The following is a 19,458-nucleotide window of genomic DNA, read 5'->3' on the forward strand; positions in this document are numbered from 1 at the left end:
ACTGTCTGGCATAACTGAGAAGAATTTGGCTTCATCATCCTTCTTTGGGATATTCCAATATTTTACATAAAAAGTGTCTGAATACAAAGTTGACAAGTTTTGCAAATATTTCAAATGCAAAAGTGGTAAATAACACATTTCATTGGGCTTTACATTTTGAAATATAACCAAATAAGGACAAGAATGAGTATTAAAAAATGAGCATTAGGTTGTTTAAATAAAAACAGATTTATTTTACTATTCCAGTTTCCCTAAAAGCCAAGTTTCTATGGATTTTGTAGATCTCAGAAGCAAGCTCTGGTTGTGAACAGAATTTCCAATATCACAGAAAGTTGCTTTTGTATGCATTTATGCTATTTTTTGGTAAACCTTAGAATAATTACTTTTACTATTATGAATCTTAGTGAAAGCAATTAAACAATTCTTACACATCAGATGTCATAGATCTCAACTGTTGCATTGCACTTTGTGAGTATTACATTCAATATGCTTACATATGCATCTAATCAGAGAACCAAATTAAAGCTGGTCGCTCTGATAAAAAACAAGCCTTCAAAGAATTTTGAATAAGTTTTTGCGGTAAACTATTCGTCACAAATTATTTGCTCAGCTCTAAAAATGAGTAGGAAGCTTCTTTTACTAGCWGATATTACAGTACTCCACAAAGCTTACAGTCTTTGGTCTTATAAATATTCGCCTAGTTCAGGGTCAGAGTTAAAGTTTTCGGAAGTAAAAATAAATGCTCAATTATAAGCATCAAAAGAACTATAGTAAGTAAAAATATTTCCTCTAGATTTTCAGTGTAGCTTTTGGCTATGTTTCGAGTCTCAAAAGCTCTCCTAAAACTCCATCATTATTTCCAAATGCTTTAATCCTATGTCTCAAGCATATCCACACACATATTTACACCCATTAATTCTATACTCTCCAGCTGGACTTTATGAACTTGAACTTGGAGTTCAATAACCAAAAAGTAGAAATATTGAATCTCACATTTTTATGCTATTTATAAAAAGCAGCAAAAACTGTATTTCTTATTGCATCAGAACAGAGTCCAAGGAAGCAACTATCTTATACTGTACTTAAAGAATGAGTGGCAAAAAATTCTTTGAATACTGTTGGGGTACATGCAGAAACCTTGTTTTGTAAAGTACACAAAACTTTCTTGCTATATCATCTTTTCTCCTTGGTAAGACATGCAGGCAATAAAAGATTTTATTTAAAGAAATAGCAATAAAATACTGATTCTTTTTCATACATAACAGAAAGTCCTGTTTTGCTAAAAAAACAGCAGTCCTAATGAATTTTGAATCAATATATAATCAGTTAACAGACAGGAAGCATTATGCACTTTGGATACACCAACTTTGACCAGCAGAAGAATCCGAACATCAATTTTTCCCTAATATGTCAACATGACGAAAAATAAACAGACTCTATTAGCAGAGGTCAAACAAATTGAGTTAAAGCACAGTGTAGCAACGTGCAAACCAAAGACTGAATTGGGCAACCATATATTTGGTAAAGTTTTGAAAAGTTAAACACTCCACTGATTCCAATGTAATGGTTCTGCAGTTGGGACCCATACTCTGAAAATTAATCTCTTGAAGTATAATGACTTAAGACGACAAATACACTTCAACACAGAAAAATAAGAAAAGTGTACTGACTTGTTCCATTCAGGTCAACCATTAGACCATCTTGTACATGATCTTGAATAAGCTGTAATGTCCTTTCAAATATTTCCCCAGCTCTTGCTTGTTCAACAGTGTATGGATCTCTTGGGTATCGAAATAAGGCTAGCAAATCATTTGGAGAGCGAGGACGACTAATAGATAATTTGAAAAAAGACAGTAAGTGTACACAGGCGTTACAAAATAACAACACTATATACTGTTAAAATTCTGCAACTTGACATGATTAGAACATACCTTGGTTACTCATCTCAAAATGGAAGGCAAAAAGAAATAAATATATATATTTAATAAAAGAACATGGAATTAAACATTTAGTATCCTTTTAAAACATGCTGTCTCCTCAGAAAAATTGTAGCAATGAATAAAGATCTTGACAGGCAAAAATTTGRTCTCCGCAACTTAGTGTTTAAAGAGTAGGAGTCTTTACATGCTAAACTGCTAGTATTCCCAGAACTAGCCAGATGATAACATTGTTATTTAAATAATAAAATGTTTTCCTGTTTACTAATTGTTCCATTTCTTTAGTATACTCAAAATTAATTTTAATTTTGCAATTAAAAAAAGAAGGGGATACCTGTCAAACAGATGTGTTCGTGTTGAATTTATCGCTCTGTCAACAGTTGCAATTGCTTCCACAATTGATGTTTGTACAAATGGATCTCCATTTCGACTGACATTAGGAACTACAGAAACAGGAATTCATATATTATTGCAAAAAATCACCACACGCAAAAAGATACTTCTATAAAAAAAGAGTCTAGACACAACTTCATTTCAGTCGCACAAAGTAAAACCGCGTTCTTTAAATTTTAGTTCTTCCAAATATAAAATTCTTAACCATTTTGGAATTCTATCAAAGCACATTACTGCGTAGCAAAATTAAGGACTCTTGTTAATATCAGTTAAGAAGTCAGCTTGCTTATAATTCTAAAACAAAATGATGTGAGGATAAATGCCCAAGATGGTTTAAATATGTTATTTAGTCCTACAGTTACAAGTAAAAATGACCAGAGAAAAAAAATGAATGATTAGCAAGGGTTTTTAAGGGTCTGTTATTAGCTTTCAAGTGTTGGGATCAAGAGCCTGATCTATATCCACTGAAATCAATGTATGTATTCCCATTGATTTCAATTAGCACTGAATTAAGTCCTGAAACCAGTGTAGGAATTTAAGGGGTTACCAGGAAGACATTGCAATCAGAGCAACTTATTTATAGACTTAATTTTGCCTTTTAGCACACATATATACACACATCACGTAAATTGAAGAGATTTTTCAAAAATGAATAAGACACAGAAAAGCATAATTCAAAAAAACACTGAATTCTATACATTCCCAAATAGCTAATCAATACTGCTCCTATTCTGAGTTTACTTTAGCAAAGAATACACAATAATTTTAAAGGGCTATAAAGCTTTTATTTATTTTGATCACTACTTTTCTACTTTAATATTTTCTAGCTTTATAATACTAGGTTAAAAATCACATGCTTAAAGGCTATTTATGACTCTTCATAATACTAAAAACTCTCTAATGCATAGGTCCATTCATCTGCCTTTTCATAAAGTATTCAGTTGCAGCTGGATGTTTATACAACATATCTAAGGCTAATAACCTTCCTTTTACCCTAAACCAAGAACTACCAGATCCAGGGGCAACAGCTAACAATTTCCAGAGAGAGTGTTTAGATTGGAAAAGTTAGACAGGAAGAAGGCTAAAGCAGGAAAAAAGTCCAAAGCAAATACACTGGATTAAAATCAACAGCTGTACAAAAGCAGCTGACATAAAACTGTTGTTTACAAGTTTTTCCATGACATTTTTTTCTTTTCCAAGCAATATCTTATTATTCCTTTTAACTGGCAGCTGAGGCTGTGTCTGTATGAGTTTGAGAGTGTGGACCTGGGCAATCAAAATTGACCATCTATACTGTCAAAGGAAACGGTCCTTGGCACTGTAAGGCTGCAACTGCCCCAAGGCCAGCTGCTGCAGGTACAACGTACTCTCTCGGCATCCGAAACAGGGTGACCTTTTCCACAATGCACAGCTGCAGTAGCCCTTGGTCCCTGTTAATTACAAGTTATTCCATAGTTTCAGTTGTTTCAGAGTTGTTTCATGGCTTGCRTGCCATGAACTGTTTTGAGCACTGCAACGTTATAGATTAAAAAAATCCAGTGCCTGGTTTCCTTCCTAGCACTGCCTGCTATAGGTGTAATCTCAGTGTTTGCTTCAGGTATGTGCTCAGCAGAGCTCTCTTTGTGATTGGGTTTGATTGGGCACAGTTGGGTTGAATCATAAACTTTGGTCAGAGGTTAACTATGCAGCGCTTTATTTTTGTTTGAAGTATTTGCTACGAGTAGTTCAGTTTCTAGACTGATAAATGTCAAATAATTACATTTTTTCTTGGAAGGGAGAGAAAAATGGCAATATGTTTCTAAAAAAAAGCCTTATTTTTTTTTTTAAGCAAAGTAAATGTATTCCACTTATACCCTGCCTTAAACTTAATCCAGAGACTTTTACAAAACAACAGTTAAGGACAGAAGAAAATGGTAAAAGAAAAGCTCCTTACARCATTATTAAACCTGATCTGCAAAACCTCCCCCACCATTTCAATATTAAGAAAAGATTTTAATATATTATAATTTTGTTTAAAAGAAATCTTCACATGTAAGCTGTTTTAGACATTTCTGGCTATGTCAATATTTATAATCTATCCATTTGTCCTCCTTCCTTGATAACTCTTGCCTCTCTTGATAACTTCATTTACATAGCAACCATACAGAAAATATCAGATATACCACTTGTTTTAATAAGAAATATCATTTACAGTTTTAGACTGAGTGCAGATAAATCAAGGGGAGTTTCACTTTTATAGGCTTATGGATGTTACAGTTCACAAAAAAAAAAACAGATTTCAATTAAATACAGAATATTGTAATTCAGCTATCAGAACTTTGCAGTTTGCTAACCTCAGCAGATGAGAAAGAGCAGTTGACATCTGCACTAAATCAATGAAACTTATTTCATTGGGATTATAGTTGATGTCAATGTTTCACTTTTCAGAGCCCTTATTGTTTTGAGATCCAATTAATGTTTAAAAAAAAAAAAAAAAGTTTCTTTCCGTGCTTCTCCAGAGTAACCAAGATTAGCTCAATTTTTATGGACTACTCTTACATTTGCAGACTTCATAAATAGAGATGAAACTTTCTCACTGAGAAATTCCAAGCCATGCAACTTTTATCTCAGAAATCATATTTATAGATTGAAGCAAAGCACTTATTTTTGATAGAAGAAGGGATAGATTGATACAGTCTACTAAAAGAAACAAGTGTAAGTTATTATTTATTAATACTTATTATTTGTCATTATTACTGTGAAATAATTAGAATAAGTTCATATTTTCTCCTTTTCTTTTTGTTTTCTTCTTTAGCTTCTTAAGATCATTATAATTTTATAAATTCTTTCTTTTGGTTGCAACTTGGTTTTCAACTGATTGGTGTAAGTTCCCTTTTAAAAATCTCACAGGACTTTTTGTCAAGTTATTGCTAAAGATTAGACTACTCATTTGACTAGTAAATTCTAATAGGTTCAAATAATATCTCAAGAGGAGACTAGTATGACTATCTAGAGCCCAAAGCATTGTTTGCTTTGAAGTTTAAGTCTCAGACATATTTTGGCTGATGTATTCCTATCTTACTCACATCTGCATGCTGATAATTGCCTGAACTAAAAGAAAAAATTGAGAGAATTATGGGAAAAGAAGAAATAAAGTAGCAGAAGAAGGAATTCAGCATTTGATGCTGAAGCTAACTTTTTGCATCTTAGCAATTAAAGAATTAGAATAAAACTAATGATCTAACTCGTATCTCTTACTGATTTATAAACCTTACCATTAACACTAAGCACCATACTGACAGAGGAGTATCCAATGCTACTCCGGGCAACACATTCATATCGACCTTCATCAGCTGTTCCAACATCACGAATAGTAAGAAATCCCTCTGGACTAACATGAAATTTTCCGCTTTCAGTTACCTGTACTCCATCCTGCAGCAAAGCAGAGTGTTTAGTTATTCTTATATATCCACTCTTTGTTTTTTAACTTGAATTTGTGTTTTCTTTCTGTCTTTTCTCATAGAGTGACTTAGTAAACAGAAAGAAATTACATTATATTTTGTATTTATATTGTGCACACCAAAGCAATCGTCAAATAGATATAGATAAATGTACATAAAATCCCAAACACTGCTACTGTAACAGGATGATTTGCATATAGATCTAAATTCTACAATTTATTTACTTTAAAAAGTATTAATTGCTATTAATGAAAGTATTTTAATGATTGTAGGCCCTCACTACAGAAAATTTTAGCTACAAAAATAGTGAGATAACACCCGTTACAGACATATATACTTTCGCTTACTCAAAATTAATTAATTTAAAAATGTCCCAGAAAAGAGCTAGATATATCAGTTCTTCATGTGCTATGCATTTAGCAGCAATTTAAGGTAAATTTTAGAATGGTCACTAATTGAAGAGAAGATGATAATCAGAAAAACTGAAGATCAACATTAGCAACCCATTTTTAATTYACCCAGTGAATTCTGACTTTTCTAATAGCTTGCTCTAAGCAATTATCTATTGTTGCACCAATGGAAATCAATGACAGTGAAAGCCTTATCTGATATTTCTCACTTCTATTAGTTTCATCTCTGTGATTTGCAGTATTGCCATTAGAGGAAACATTTTTAAAAACTGCCACAGGGAGATGGGTTACCAAAAAGTCACCAAAACACTTCCTGGCTGAAGTCATAACAGTGTCTAAGGACTCATCAATGTCAATACAGTATTTTTTTATTGCTTTATACCTATAATGTCACTGGAAGTGTGAACATTAATCAGCTATTTGCATAGAACTGTCACAGAAATATGAAGACCTTTTAAGGTCTATGATAAGAATTTTAGGCTGGTCTGTGCAATGTTTCCAAAGTCTTGCACCAACACATACATACATAATTCAGGTTTGGTATCTACACACATACATTTTGTATTACAGAAAATTTGCTGATCTAACTTCAGGTAATGTTTTCAGACACCAGAACAAGCAATAATCTGCCAATTTGCACTTTAAATAGCCAGTTATGGAGAGATGGAAAGGTCACTGCCCTTCTGAAGCAATTAAACAAATATATATTACCTTATTCCATGTAATTACTGGCTCCGGCTCTCCTTGAGCACTGCATGGAATCTGAACATTGGTGCCAACTTCTACTGTCATGTCATTGGGAACACTGGCAAATACAGGAGTCACTGAAAAAAACAAATGACACATTGAAAAGGTACAAAATACAACTTATGGAAAAGATCCAAAAAGAAGTCTTTTAAGTTACCCAGCTTCTCAGTTTATAAGCTTGTTTTGTTTGCAAGCTTTTAGTTGGTTATAACTTTACTTTAGAGATAAAATTCCTTATGCCTGATGTCTGTTTCAGGCTGATTTTTTAATTATCCTGTTCCAGCAATATGAGCTAGTAGTTGACAAAAGCACCAAGTTTCTTTAACCTAAAAGTCCTAAAATTTCTTTAAATAGCTAAATTTGAACAAAGTCATCAGTATGAAAAATCCCATCAACTTCTGTCAAAGTATATATTTTTAAGTAACAACAGCAATTTCTTAGACGCTAAAAGCAAAACTTTCCGGAACCCATCCAACTGTGAGTGCCCCAGCCTGATTTGCTAAAGTGCTAAGCATTCACAGAACTCCTATGTATCTGAAATCAATGAACCTTTGGCTTTAAACATTAAAACGTGACCTACAATTTCAAGTATTCTGAGAAAAGGGTACACAGCTACCTAAAACCAGTGTAAAGAAAAGTAATGCATTTTTTTATCCTAATTTCCTTTCACATCCACATTCATATCCAGCACTCAAATATTATCATGAGGAACACACAAAACAGATTATAAAGATCTTAAGAACTGTATTTCTGCTGTAACATATCAGTATTTCATGGGGAAAGGAGGATCAAGCTTTTATGGTGAAGTATTTGGCCACACAGCATACATTTATACAGCCAAAGTAATCTAGCCCTGGTGTAATTTATATTGCTGGTATGGTCCTCGGCAGGTCTTTGGCCCATCTAGTTCTTCTGCTTGTGGGGTGTGGGGGTTATCAAGGGCTAGGAACCATTTAAAATATGAAATCTGGATGCAGGCGTCTGGCAGTGGAACATAGGAAAGTTTAGCTCTGTGGATGCTAACCATGTCAGGCCAAGGACCAGTGACCAGGTCCCAGATCATTTAATACATTAATACAGGTTTAGCCACAGAGACCAAGAAGAAAGAAACACTGATGAGACATGCCTCAGGTGAACAGTCCTTGCTATTGGAAGCCCAGAGGCTTCTAATTCTATTAGAGTTCTTCTGTTAGTTATTCTTCTCTTAGAGCCCATTCTCCCTTTTTTACACAACTGAAAATAACATTGCAATGAATGTATGGAAAGATCCAATTTCAAGATGTATATGAAACCTTCAGTCTTGTATTTCCTACCTTTTGACAGCTGGATTTTGCAACCTGAGTTATATAATACTTATTTTATCAAACTTTATTCAAGTTCAGTGAAGTTTTACTCAGCTAGAAGACTATAAAATTTTATAAAACCAAGATTAATTTTACTGAATTTTAGTCAACAGTTTCATATTGGTAAACAAAATCTATTCTTTGACAAATTAATCTCCCTTAAGGCCAGTATTACTCTTAACTAACAGAAATCAATGGAAAATATTTGACCAAAAAATAAGCTCAAGGAGCTTATTTGATCCCCTTTAATTGAAATATTGTTTTAACTGAGGTCACTAATAAGAAATGCTTTCAATTAAATGTTTAACTAAAGTATAACTACTAACATGATTCCACTTAATCCTAAAAGTAGTTTATTTATAATTTATATGGAGAAAAACATAAGAACAATAGGGTGGATTTTTTTCTGTGTTAGCTTATTTAAAGTATAAGGATAGATATTTCATTGCAAAGGTCATTCTGCTGTTGTAAAATAGAGGGTTCTGGTTCTGCCCAGCAAAACATTTTGTTAACTGCATTATTTAATTAACTGCATATAGTTTTATAAGAAATTACTAATAACATGCACGCAGAAAAAGGGTAATATTTTCAGAAAACAAAATAATTTCCTAAAGATGATAATGCAATCATCCGTAAAGTAAACCTCCATTCTTTACAAAAAACAGCAAATCAGATAAACCTCTTTCACAGAAAACAGACTGCTTTAAAGGAATGGTACTCTGCATGAATACTGATAAGCATCCACACATGTTATGTATTAAAAAACACCTCAAAGCTAAAAATAGATGTAGTCAGAAGTAATGAATCAGAAATGTGAAATGTTAGTACTGCCCTGGATAGCAAGTTTTCTAAATGACAAAAGATACAGTCCTATTCTAAGAAGCTTTTATCAAAAAAAGATCATGCTCAGCAGAAGTCTCCAAGTGATTTTCATTATAAACAGGGTATATTGTTCAACACCCTCAATTTATAAAAAGAATTATAAGATACCTTATAATTCAAAAACAACAGCTTAGGAATTATTGTAACATTCAGCAAAAAATAAGAAGAAAAATGCAAGCACTATTTAAGATCTGTCTCAAAAGCTTTTCTAACTCTAAACAAAGATAAATTTTATCTACTTTATATTCACATATAGTATGATGCCATTAAAAGGATCTAATTGCTATTAATTACAATTTTTCATTTTACAAAAAGAAAAGAATAAATCAAGCACACTACTGAGTATTTTAGCCTAAGATTAAATCCGACTTTTTCAGCAGCTGTAAATATGTACATGGAGAACATACCTCTAGGCTGAACCGTCAGGTATACAACAGTTCGTTGAGATCCTATAATATTGACAGCTTGACATTCATATTGTCCCTGATCATGTAGAGCAACCCTGGAAATCCTTAAGGTTCCAGAGGACAGAACTAAATGTCTTCTGTCAACAGACAGCTGGCCTCCTGAAACACAATAATATTTGCTTTTTATAACAGTACAAAATAAAATAGTCTATTTCAGAAAAAGGGAAATCCAGAAAAATTTAGAATTTGATAAAACATTGACAAAATCAGAAGTCTCTCAAAAAAAAAGAAGAGTTAAAAACCCTTACATACTTTATAGAATATGAACATACACACACGTAAGTATATGCACACAGACATATTCCTGATCTTTTCCACTTCTATTTTTGTGGTAGAAATAGATGTTTTCATTTAAGGAGCATGATAAAGCATCCCAACAACACGGCACCATAAGAAGAATGCCAACAGGTATTGTTATATTACCACATAATAAGACACATCTGCCTAGGCCATCTAGAGAAAAACAGAAAAATACATTTAGCCCTAAAAACTGCAATATAACATAATAAAATGAAATAAAAGGCACAACAGTGTGTATACCCTACTATTCCTCTCTGGACATTTGATTTGGTTTTCAGCAACCTTGGTACAGGGAGAAACGGGGACATTACCAGCATCAAAATGATCAACTGTTTGTTAAAAATCTGCTTTATCTACCATAATTCATAATTTCTTAACGGTTGGTTGTCCTGCTAGAGCTATTTCATTTGATCCAACCAGAATATCTACTTATTGATAAAACATCCACTACAGTATATCTTGCCACTGTATTTGGCTTAATGSCTTCACAGCCAAATCTGATAAAGCAGTCAGTGGAGTGGATCGCAGGGTTCCTGCCAATCCCGATTAAGTGAAAGGAATGCCTTGTATGGAAATTATAATGAGGCCAGTTACAAGTTAGACTAATCTGGCTTCTGAAGAGAGCACAGAGGACAGATTCACCTCACCTAACTTTAGTTCTCCTATTAATGACTGTCAGCTAGATTTACTTTGTAATAAGTGGGCAGTGATAGGTATTGCCACATGTGATTTGTCTCACATTTCTTAAACATTTATTATTAGGAATCTATTATGGAGACATATATTTTAGTGACTCCTTTTACTGAATACATGAATAACTTGGGCAACTAACTACTGTTGGATATCTTGCATTTTCTAGTCAAAGCAGAATAAGAGGAACCCTCTTTTTCAACAGAGATGGAAGCATCTAAAACAACTTAATACATATACACGTACACCCTTTCAATTCATGAGTGATTCTAAAGTAAAATCTAAAGTATTTGACTAGTTTAAAAGTAAAAACAGAACAAACTTACCTCCTTTCGTCCAGGCAATAACAGGCTGGGGATAGCCTTGTGCTTCACAAGGGAAGTCAACAGTTTGTCCCTCAATCACTGTTCTGTCTTGAGGAGTGACAGTAAACTGAGGCAGAGCTACAGAAGAGAAAATAAACCATTTAAAAACATATGAAAAATGCATGACTGACTGAAGTTATATATAATTTTATGTGTGACTTGAACAGCTCCTATCCGTGGGAAATGAGATCCTAATAGCTTTTTTACACTGTAATCTCTTTAGGTAAGAGATCACAAATGGGCAGATTTGTCTCTTCAAAATGTGAACACCTCCTAGCACAATATGACCCTGAAGTCAGTTAAGAGCTCTAGAATCTACTTCAATAGATCCAAAATACGATGCATTGTAAGACCTGTAAAACCAAGTAGGAAGGCGAAAAACACCTTGTTCTCTTTCTCAAAACAAACCAACCAACCAACCATCCCACAAAACTCTCAGCTAAATTACAGAGAAAATGCAATGTGGTCAAAACCAGCCTAAGCAGCTTTTTTTCTGCTTTATGCAAAAGGAGAACAGTGAGTGGAGTGCAGGACAGCTTCTGCAGTAACATCATGGCATTATCAGTGTGAGCAGGAATTTGTTCAGCTCTCAGAACGCTATCACTCATTAACAAATGATAAATGAACAAACCACACAGACAGGTTGTTTGGTATAGCTTGAAAAAACGTATTGATTGACAGAGCATTCACAATCTAAACTGTTTGCAAAATACAGACATTAATATGAGGACAAAAATAAAATTAAAAAGGTACTTAAAAGCTTTTGGAAATAAAGTTCCAGCTTTGAAACATTTGCAAAAATATTCAGCATATATTGGAGAAAGTTTTTCAGTATGTTGTTCTTGAAATACTTTATATGCATCCTACAGACAAACAACGCCAAAATAATTGTGATCACAGTAAGTTACAGTATTTCCATTTCCATTTTGCAGAAAAGCTAGGCTAATGACTCAGTTGGAAGAGTGATAGTTTCCATGCAGCTCTGCAGCAAATGTAGCCACATTTGCCCAAGTGTCCAGAAAAGAGATGTGACACAGATCTAGACTTAAAACTCCACTGCAAATACTCCAGTCGTAAACTCTAATCTCTAGGAATGCTAATTGTTACAGAACATATTTCATTTCCACAAAAAACATACATTGCTGGTTTATTCACACAGGCAAACAAAACTTCAGAAATAAAAAATTCAAAATACGGATAATTTATTTCTGAGGATAATCCAAAAGATTAAAATTTCAGAGAATTAATATATAATATCCTACTCTGAGTAAATATATACTGCAAAATTCTCTTGGACTACATAGAATTGAAAGAAAAAAATTCTTGTGGTTTCAATTTGGCCATGACAGTTCAGAAAAAAGACAAAAGCCATGCAATTTGAAGTAATGTTTTACAGCATGCCATGCCTAGTTTGATGTCACTCACCTTGGACTATGATGTATGCAGTTGCATGGATATTATCTATGCTGTTAGTTGCAAAACAAGTATACTCGCCACTGTCTTCCTGCTTCACATTTTGTATGTAAAGTCCTCCTGAAGGAGTTATTGCAATGCGAGGGTCACTTGGTAAAGGGGTTCTGTCACCTTTGGTCCATGTAATTCGTGGCTGAGGGTGCCCAGTTGCACTGCATTCCAGAGTAACGCTTTCTCCAACTAATACCTCTGTATTTTGTGGATGAATCACAAAACTTGGCCGGGCTGTGAGAAAAGAATCATGCCTAAATATGACTCCTAGCTGGCATAACACTAATGTGGCTAAATATTGCAATTGTTTCGGAAATCTAATTTTTTTAATAGGTTTGTTCCAAGGTACTTCTAATCTTGCACACTCTGTCTCACTTTAAACATTATCTAGCTGAAAACATTTAAAAATATCAGTAGATAAAATTAAAAACTCATATAATTGGTTTAAAGTAATTTATGAATATACCCTAGTACTTGTAATTGTAGGTATATCCATTGCACTGATATTTTTCTTAAATCCCTTTTAAAACAATTTTACAGCATTTTCTTTTCATCTGCTGATGTTTATAAAGGCCTTTTCAGAAACAGAGGCACTGAGACCCAGAAAACAAACTGACTAGTAAGTGCTACCAGGTGCAGAAAAAGAAAAAACTGATTAAACTGCATTTTAGTAGCATTTCTTAACTAAGTGTGTAAGCTGCAATGACATTTTAAATTTAACTGGTGATGAGCGTAAAAATAAAATTTACTGACAGCAAAATTTAGAATTTGAAAAAATCACAGTGTTGGACATGAATTTAGTGTTTGCAAACACGAAGCACTGGCTAGACAGATACATAGCCTACAAATTTCCTGTGCAATCACTGCTGCCTTGTGTGTACCAAAGCTTTCATGAGTGACTGGAGCTCATAGATTTCAAAKACACAGAGAGAATATTATTGCACTGAGCAACATCACAATGCAACAGCCTCTTCTTCCATCCCTCATATACTTCAACAAATAATCCGCATGACTATCATCAAATTTACTTAAAACAATAAACAGTATTATTTAACCGGTTGACTTTCATTTTTGTTCTAGGGATATTAGAAATCCTGTTAAGTAAGATGCCCAAGGACAAGAAATCTACATGTAAAGAACATACAAGAGCCAATGCATCTGATGTTTAGTAATCTTACTATCAAAACAATTCTGTATCTGAATAAGAAATTTAGACTTTGTATTCTTTACCTGGTGACCCAAAGTATCTAAGAGTAACTTCCTGAGTTTTCACTTCGCCAGCCACATTTTTTGCCATGCACTGGTAAATGCCTTGGTCTGTTTCTTGAGTATTCTGAATCATTAATGTGCCATCATCCAGCAAGTTCAGACGAGAATCTTCTTTCATACTGAGCTCATTACTGTGAAGAAAAGTAATCTGCTGGAGTTAAACCTTTAAATCACAAGCACAGAAAAATGTCAAATAATAAAAACCTAAATATATTAACCAGAACAATTTGCAAAAATTAAGTTTTACTGTGCTAAACAAAAAAATAGAATTTTTAGCTTTTTTTCCTAAAGAAAAGCAGCAATGGAAAAACAAAAAATGAACCTATTCTGCTTATGCAACTATTACATCTTCAAAATGGAAGGCCACAATATTTTTATGAGTAAAAGATTATAGGGGGGAAAAAAACTAAAAGAGCAAAATACACATACCCAATCTTATTTTCTTTTAAGGATACAAGCAGTTCTAACCGGCAAATCAATTTCGAATATTTCAGCTGGAAATGGGCAAGTTCAAAACTCAAGATACTTTCTACTAGGAGAGGGGTTAATTGCTATAAAACCATCTTTGTGCCCTCCTCTGACTGCATTGCTCAAGGAGCACTAACGAACCTGGTTATAATTTGTACTTGCTTGGAACATAAGTTGCATTCTTTAGTCTATGTCACGGACACATCATTTCTGTGATGCTATCTAAGTAGAGTTTTTTTTATGAAAGGAACAGTTTCTTACTCCAACCTTTACTACATGATGAAAAAAGCACAGAGTAGGGTTGAGGATCTCACCCCATACGTACAAAATCCAGAGTGACTGCTGATCTATTCAACATACCGCTCAACAGGTCAATGTCTTTTGACTGAAATCTTGCCACATTCAACTACCTTGCAAAGAGCTTTGCTCTCATTCATGCAGCCAGGAAACAAGCCAGAGTCAATAATTCCACACCCCAAGCTCAAATTTCTTCTTAAAACTCTTTCATATGTGTATTCTGAATACATGTTTTCTTTGTTTATTATAAAAAGTGCATGAGCCAAAGAAAATTTTAATGAAATAATTATACGCTCCAAGTTTAAGGCTCTGTACTTTACAAACTCTATAATAAAGTCTATACTCTTGCTACACATGGAGTTCTCACTGAAATCAGCACAACAGCTGCAGAACCAGGATTCTACATCGTTCTCTTTTTTCAGTATGTAAAAATTTGAAATAGTTCATTTGCTAATATAAAATGTGGGAAAATCCATTTTCTAGATCAACTTCTCCATTTATAGACAAGAATTATTAAGTCTATATCTGACTAAGCTAATGTGAAATTCAGAAATTATGTATCCATCATAAATTCAGGTAAGTTCAGGGGAGGCGACCTGCTGCCACGCAGCCAGCTAAGACACACCATTCCTGGCACTGCTGCAGGGAGTCAGAGCTCTGGGCAGGTCTCTAGCAGGCACCCAGCACAGGGCTGGTCCGTGGGCTCCTGAAAGACACCCGTCTTTTTTAGGTCCCCTCTCCAGCCCCTCAGCAGTGAGAACAAGCAGTGGAGCAGGTTCCCCAGAGAGGCTGTGCACTCTCCATCCTTGGAGGTTTTCAAGACCTGAGTGGATAAAGCCCTGAGCAACCTGGTCTGATCTCACTGCTGACCCTGCTTTGAAGTAGAGACCTCCCGAGCTCCCTTCCACCCTGAATTACCCTATAATGCTATGACATATAAGCTTGCCTGCCCTCAATGTATTAGTCTGGGCAGTCCGGAAAATGACATACCTCCCTTGTTGTGGGATGAAGCTACATTTCTGGGGAAAGTTTAGTGGTGTGGAGCTGAACTGAAAGACCTACTTTGAAATCTAGCTCTTGTCCAGTTGGATTCCTTTAAACAACTAGCTATCACTCTGCCCAGACCAGACCTACGCAGAATATGCAAACACTAGCTAAACTCACAAACTCTGTATGTGCAGAATGTCTATATTGTATTACCTGATTCTTATATACAAATGATCTACAGTTTTACATGTATATCCAACTGTGTATGTATAATTACAGCTGAAAATCCTACCAATCATATTATAGCCATAAAATGATACCTTAATGAAGTTTTCAGCTCTAAGAGTTTAGATTTATAAATGAAATAGATCTGGGTCACTATTACTCCATACATTTCTTTTCATTATAATATGTTTCTGATGTTAGTATTCCATATATTTTAGAATCTAATGTGTATCAGCAAGCACCTAGAAATGTACACACATCCAGACAAACCTACATACATCAAATTTCTCTCTTCCTCTTTTAAACTTACTTATTTCGAAGCCAGATAATTTCTGGTTTAGGATTGCCTTCAGCTCTGCAAGTGAAGTACACTGTATTCCCTGAGGTAACATCCACATCCTGAGGCTCTGATGTAATTCTTGGCCTCTCTGTATCAACAATAAAATATATAAGAAACTCTTACTTGTTTTAAAACTACTAAAGAATGGTAAATAATAAGTTTTCCATATACCTGGCAGAAAAATATTTTTCACAAATGTTTTAAGTTAAAATATTTACATGCTTAATCAGGATTAAACATACTTTTCCCTATGTAAAAGTGACTGCTGGCTTTCTGACCTCCTCCATCATTTCTTAGGACCTTTTAGCAGACTGGAAATGGATTGTGCAAATTTGTATCAGGTTCTAATGTAACTGTTTTATTTATTTGAACAAAGGCTCAGTTTGTTTATGAAGAAAAAACTTTAAAGCAGCAAGCACAAGCACCACTTAAAATAACTTCCTCTCAATCAGGATCAGTGCCTAACCTACCTCCTACAGAATAATTTGTCCAGCCTGCTTCCTGCAGTTTCCTTATTCGGGATCCTTCGATGTGGAGAGAGAGCTGGTAGCTTGCCATGTGAATTATTCTCATACTGAATTCCCTTCTACTATCTTTTTCAAGGACCCTGTAGATGCTTACGGTCCTAATTCTTGTGATTAGGTTTATGAAATACATAACCAAAAGGACAACTCAGTTATTTTATCCCTTGGCATCTTCACACGGTTGGACAGGCAAAACAGCCATCACATGATGGGAGAAACCTGCCTTTTGGTTATGTAACAGGAGAGGTGTCAGGGTCCAAAGCCTTGGAGTGCCTGCATAGGAAGCTGCATGACTCAGCCTGCACACTACTAGGCTAAAGGAATACAGAAGCACAAAAGAATAATAAAAATGATAATCCATTAATCCTTCAGGGACAGAGGACTTCAGTTTCTGTGTAGAATATTTCTTACAAAGATAGATGAGGGGAAAGAAAAATCCAGTGACCTAACCCTGATTCCAATAATGTCAACAAGAGTTTTAATGGTAAGTTCTGTGAAACTAGGAGCAATTCCATAACGTTTCTTTCTTCGATTTCCTTTGTACAAAAGGGAATACAGGACACCAAACAATATTAACTTACTACTAACTTAACTGCCAAAGATCYTAGTTTACAGCCCTTTTGTGGTCAAATCTGAAATATAAAAAGGAAAAATAAGCCCTTTCTGGATAATCATGTTTAGTTTACTATGTTGTCTCAGTGACAAATTTTAAACATGACCGTCCTTGTTGCATAGAAGACAAGCTGAAGGGAAAAAATGATTCTTTCAAAAGAAAACAAAAAACTGAGAAGGGAATAGTGAGGAAATTTCTAGAAACAATCAGTATTAACCAGCAGTAGCCAGTGCTATCAAAGGGAACAGAAGTACAAATTCTAACAAAAAATATGCTTTGGATATGTTTAACACATTAAAGAAGCCAGCACTAAGTGGCAAACGCACCACAGTTAAGTTCTTCGGGTGTTATTGTGGCCACTGATCTTCCCTGGATCCTTCGCGGGTACTCACAGGTAGCTGCTGCTTGAGCGTTACCCGATTCCGCGTATGTCTTCAACAGCTCTGCCAGCCACAGGATTTCACAGTCACAATGAAGAGCGTTTGAATCTAAACGCCTACATAAAACAAGATGCAGCCACAATACCTATTAGCAAGCTGGAACTATTTTCTTAGGATCAAAATGATTCTGCAATACCACCAGCTCCTTTATCTGTGAATACAGACAGAGAGTTATTTTGAATATAGTTGATGGTCACTTGCTCACAAGTATTAAGCCTTTATTACAACATTGCATACTATTTCTGCAGGTCTTTCCACACTGCACAGGAAGAACAATGTTCAACACAGCAAGGACCTGCTCAATATTTCTTTTTTAATCTCAGCATTTAGAGCATAAACCAGATTTTATTTAGATGTTATACAAGCCTTGCTTAAGTAAGGAACATATTTCATTTCTCCGCGTTTTTTTTTCTGTTTAAAACTTATTACTATAGTAACTTCATAGCTAACTGGACATTTTTAAAACTTTCCATTCTGCTGATTAAGCTACTGAGACAAAGACCCACAGTATTATTTAAGCATTAAGCTCCCATTGTATTCAGTGGGCCAGTAACTTCCTAAAGCACCTGCCTATTGGAGATAATGAGCACCCATAAATTCTTTTGACTTCCATTCCAGTAGTGACGGTCCCTGATACTATGTTGGGCACTGGACTTTGTAGTGGAGGGCCCTGTGGAAAAAAAAACACCTTTAAGTCATGTTATAGAAACCTGTCCCTATGTATTAAACATATCTAAGTGGAAATAAAGTTATATGACAATGGAATTTCAGCTTGTTATATCTTTGGGGGTAGTGAACCCCCAATCATTTTATCTTTTATTACATTTTGATTTTTTTCCCTGTTGTGTAAATTCCCTGATCTTTTTTCTTCTTTGCTCTCCCACAAAAAATATGCAAGAACAAACAAAAATATATTACAAGCTATTGTAGAGATGTCTCCTAGCACACTGGACGTTATCAGTAGAATTTAAATCCTGAACATGAGAGTCATGATGTGATCTTTAATGATGAGCTGTACCAGGGCAGGACACAGGCCAGTTTAGCCCATTTCCAGCCATGGTCAAAATTAAAATTTTACTTTACCAAAGCATTATGTGCAGAAGCATCTGTTTTTGTTTGTTTGTTTCAGTTCCACAGGACTTTTAAGGCTGTATGAGTGAAGCAGCTATGACTGAAAGATGCATACATCATCCAAATTTCTTYTGTTCTTCCTTTCCTCCACAAGTAAAGGCACAGTTTCACAACTGGCTCAATTGTCCTCAGTCAGCACTGCCACAGGAACAGCTTCCTGTGATTACCTTTATGATCTTTTTCCCTTGTAGAGTTAGTGTTATAACTCACTGCACACAGCACACGCTCAACAGTTCTCACATAAAGGGGGGTATGAAAGTGTGACTAGACATAAGGATAGGACTGCCTCTGCTAGAAATGATAGTCTGAGGTAGTCTTAGATAATTTAAAGTTCATCATGAACGTTTATCCTAGATCAGTGGAGATTCAAAGTCCGTGACAGAAAAGCCTCTGAAAGTAACCTTATTATGGCACTACTAATACTCTGTGAAGTTCAAGTTAAACTTTTCAAATGCCACTGTGGGACTAAGAAGCCTCTATACCAATTTTCCAAGTGAATGGCATTTTAAGAACTGACCTGTGGAGTTGCTTTTGAAAATAATACTTATGTTCTTAAACCACTGAGCACCTCTGAAAAATTTATACTTAAATAAGGATAAGAAAAACAAGCAAAGAAAACACCAAGATAATCAATTACTGAAAGAGATCATAAAAGGATAGTCCAGTAAGAGACAGAAAAAAAAAAAAAAAAAAGGAGCAGCGTATATTATTTAGTCTACAAAACAA

General features: G+C 34.7%; 1 protein-coding gene across 1 annotated transcript in view; it reads right to left on the reverse strand.

The window, feature by feature from the left end:
• PXDN (peroxidasin) overlaps window positions 1-19,458 on the reverse strand; it is a 60,629-nt gene that overhangs the window by 22,913 nt on the left and 18,258 nt on the right. Inside the window, exons 7-16 of the mRNA XM_026080501.1 lie at window positions 17,488-17,657; window positions 15,995-16,112; window positions 13,669-13,838; window positions 12,400-12,672; window positions 10,936-11,052; window positions 9,560-9,718; window positions 6,892-7,004; window positions 5,585-5,741; window positions 2,272-2,380; window positions 1,671-1,828 (exon numbers count right to left, since the gene is read on the reverse strand). Coding sequence (XP_025936286.1) covers window positions 1,671-1,828; window positions 2,272-2,380; window positions 5,585-5,741; window positions 6,892-7,004; window positions 9,560-9,718; window positions 10,936-11,052; window positions 12,400-12,672; window positions 13,669-13,838; window positions 15,995-16,112; window positions 17,488-17,657 — 1,544 coding nt within the window. The remainder of the gene's footprint in view (window positions 1-1,670; window positions 1,829-2,271; window positions 2,381-5,584; window positions 5,742-6,891; window positions 7,005-9,559; window positions 9,719-10,935; window positions 11,053-12,399; window positions 12,673-13,668; window positions 13,839-15,994; window positions 16,113-17,487; window positions 17,658-19,458) is intronic.

Source organism: Apteryx rowi, unplaced genomic scaffold (assembly GCF_003343035.1).
Source record: "Apteryx rowi isolate R43461 unplaced genomic scaffold, aptRow1 scaffold_523, whole genome shotgun sequence".
NCBI lineage: Eukaryota > Metazoa > Chordata > Aves > Apterygiformes > Apterygidae > Apteryx > Apteryx rowi.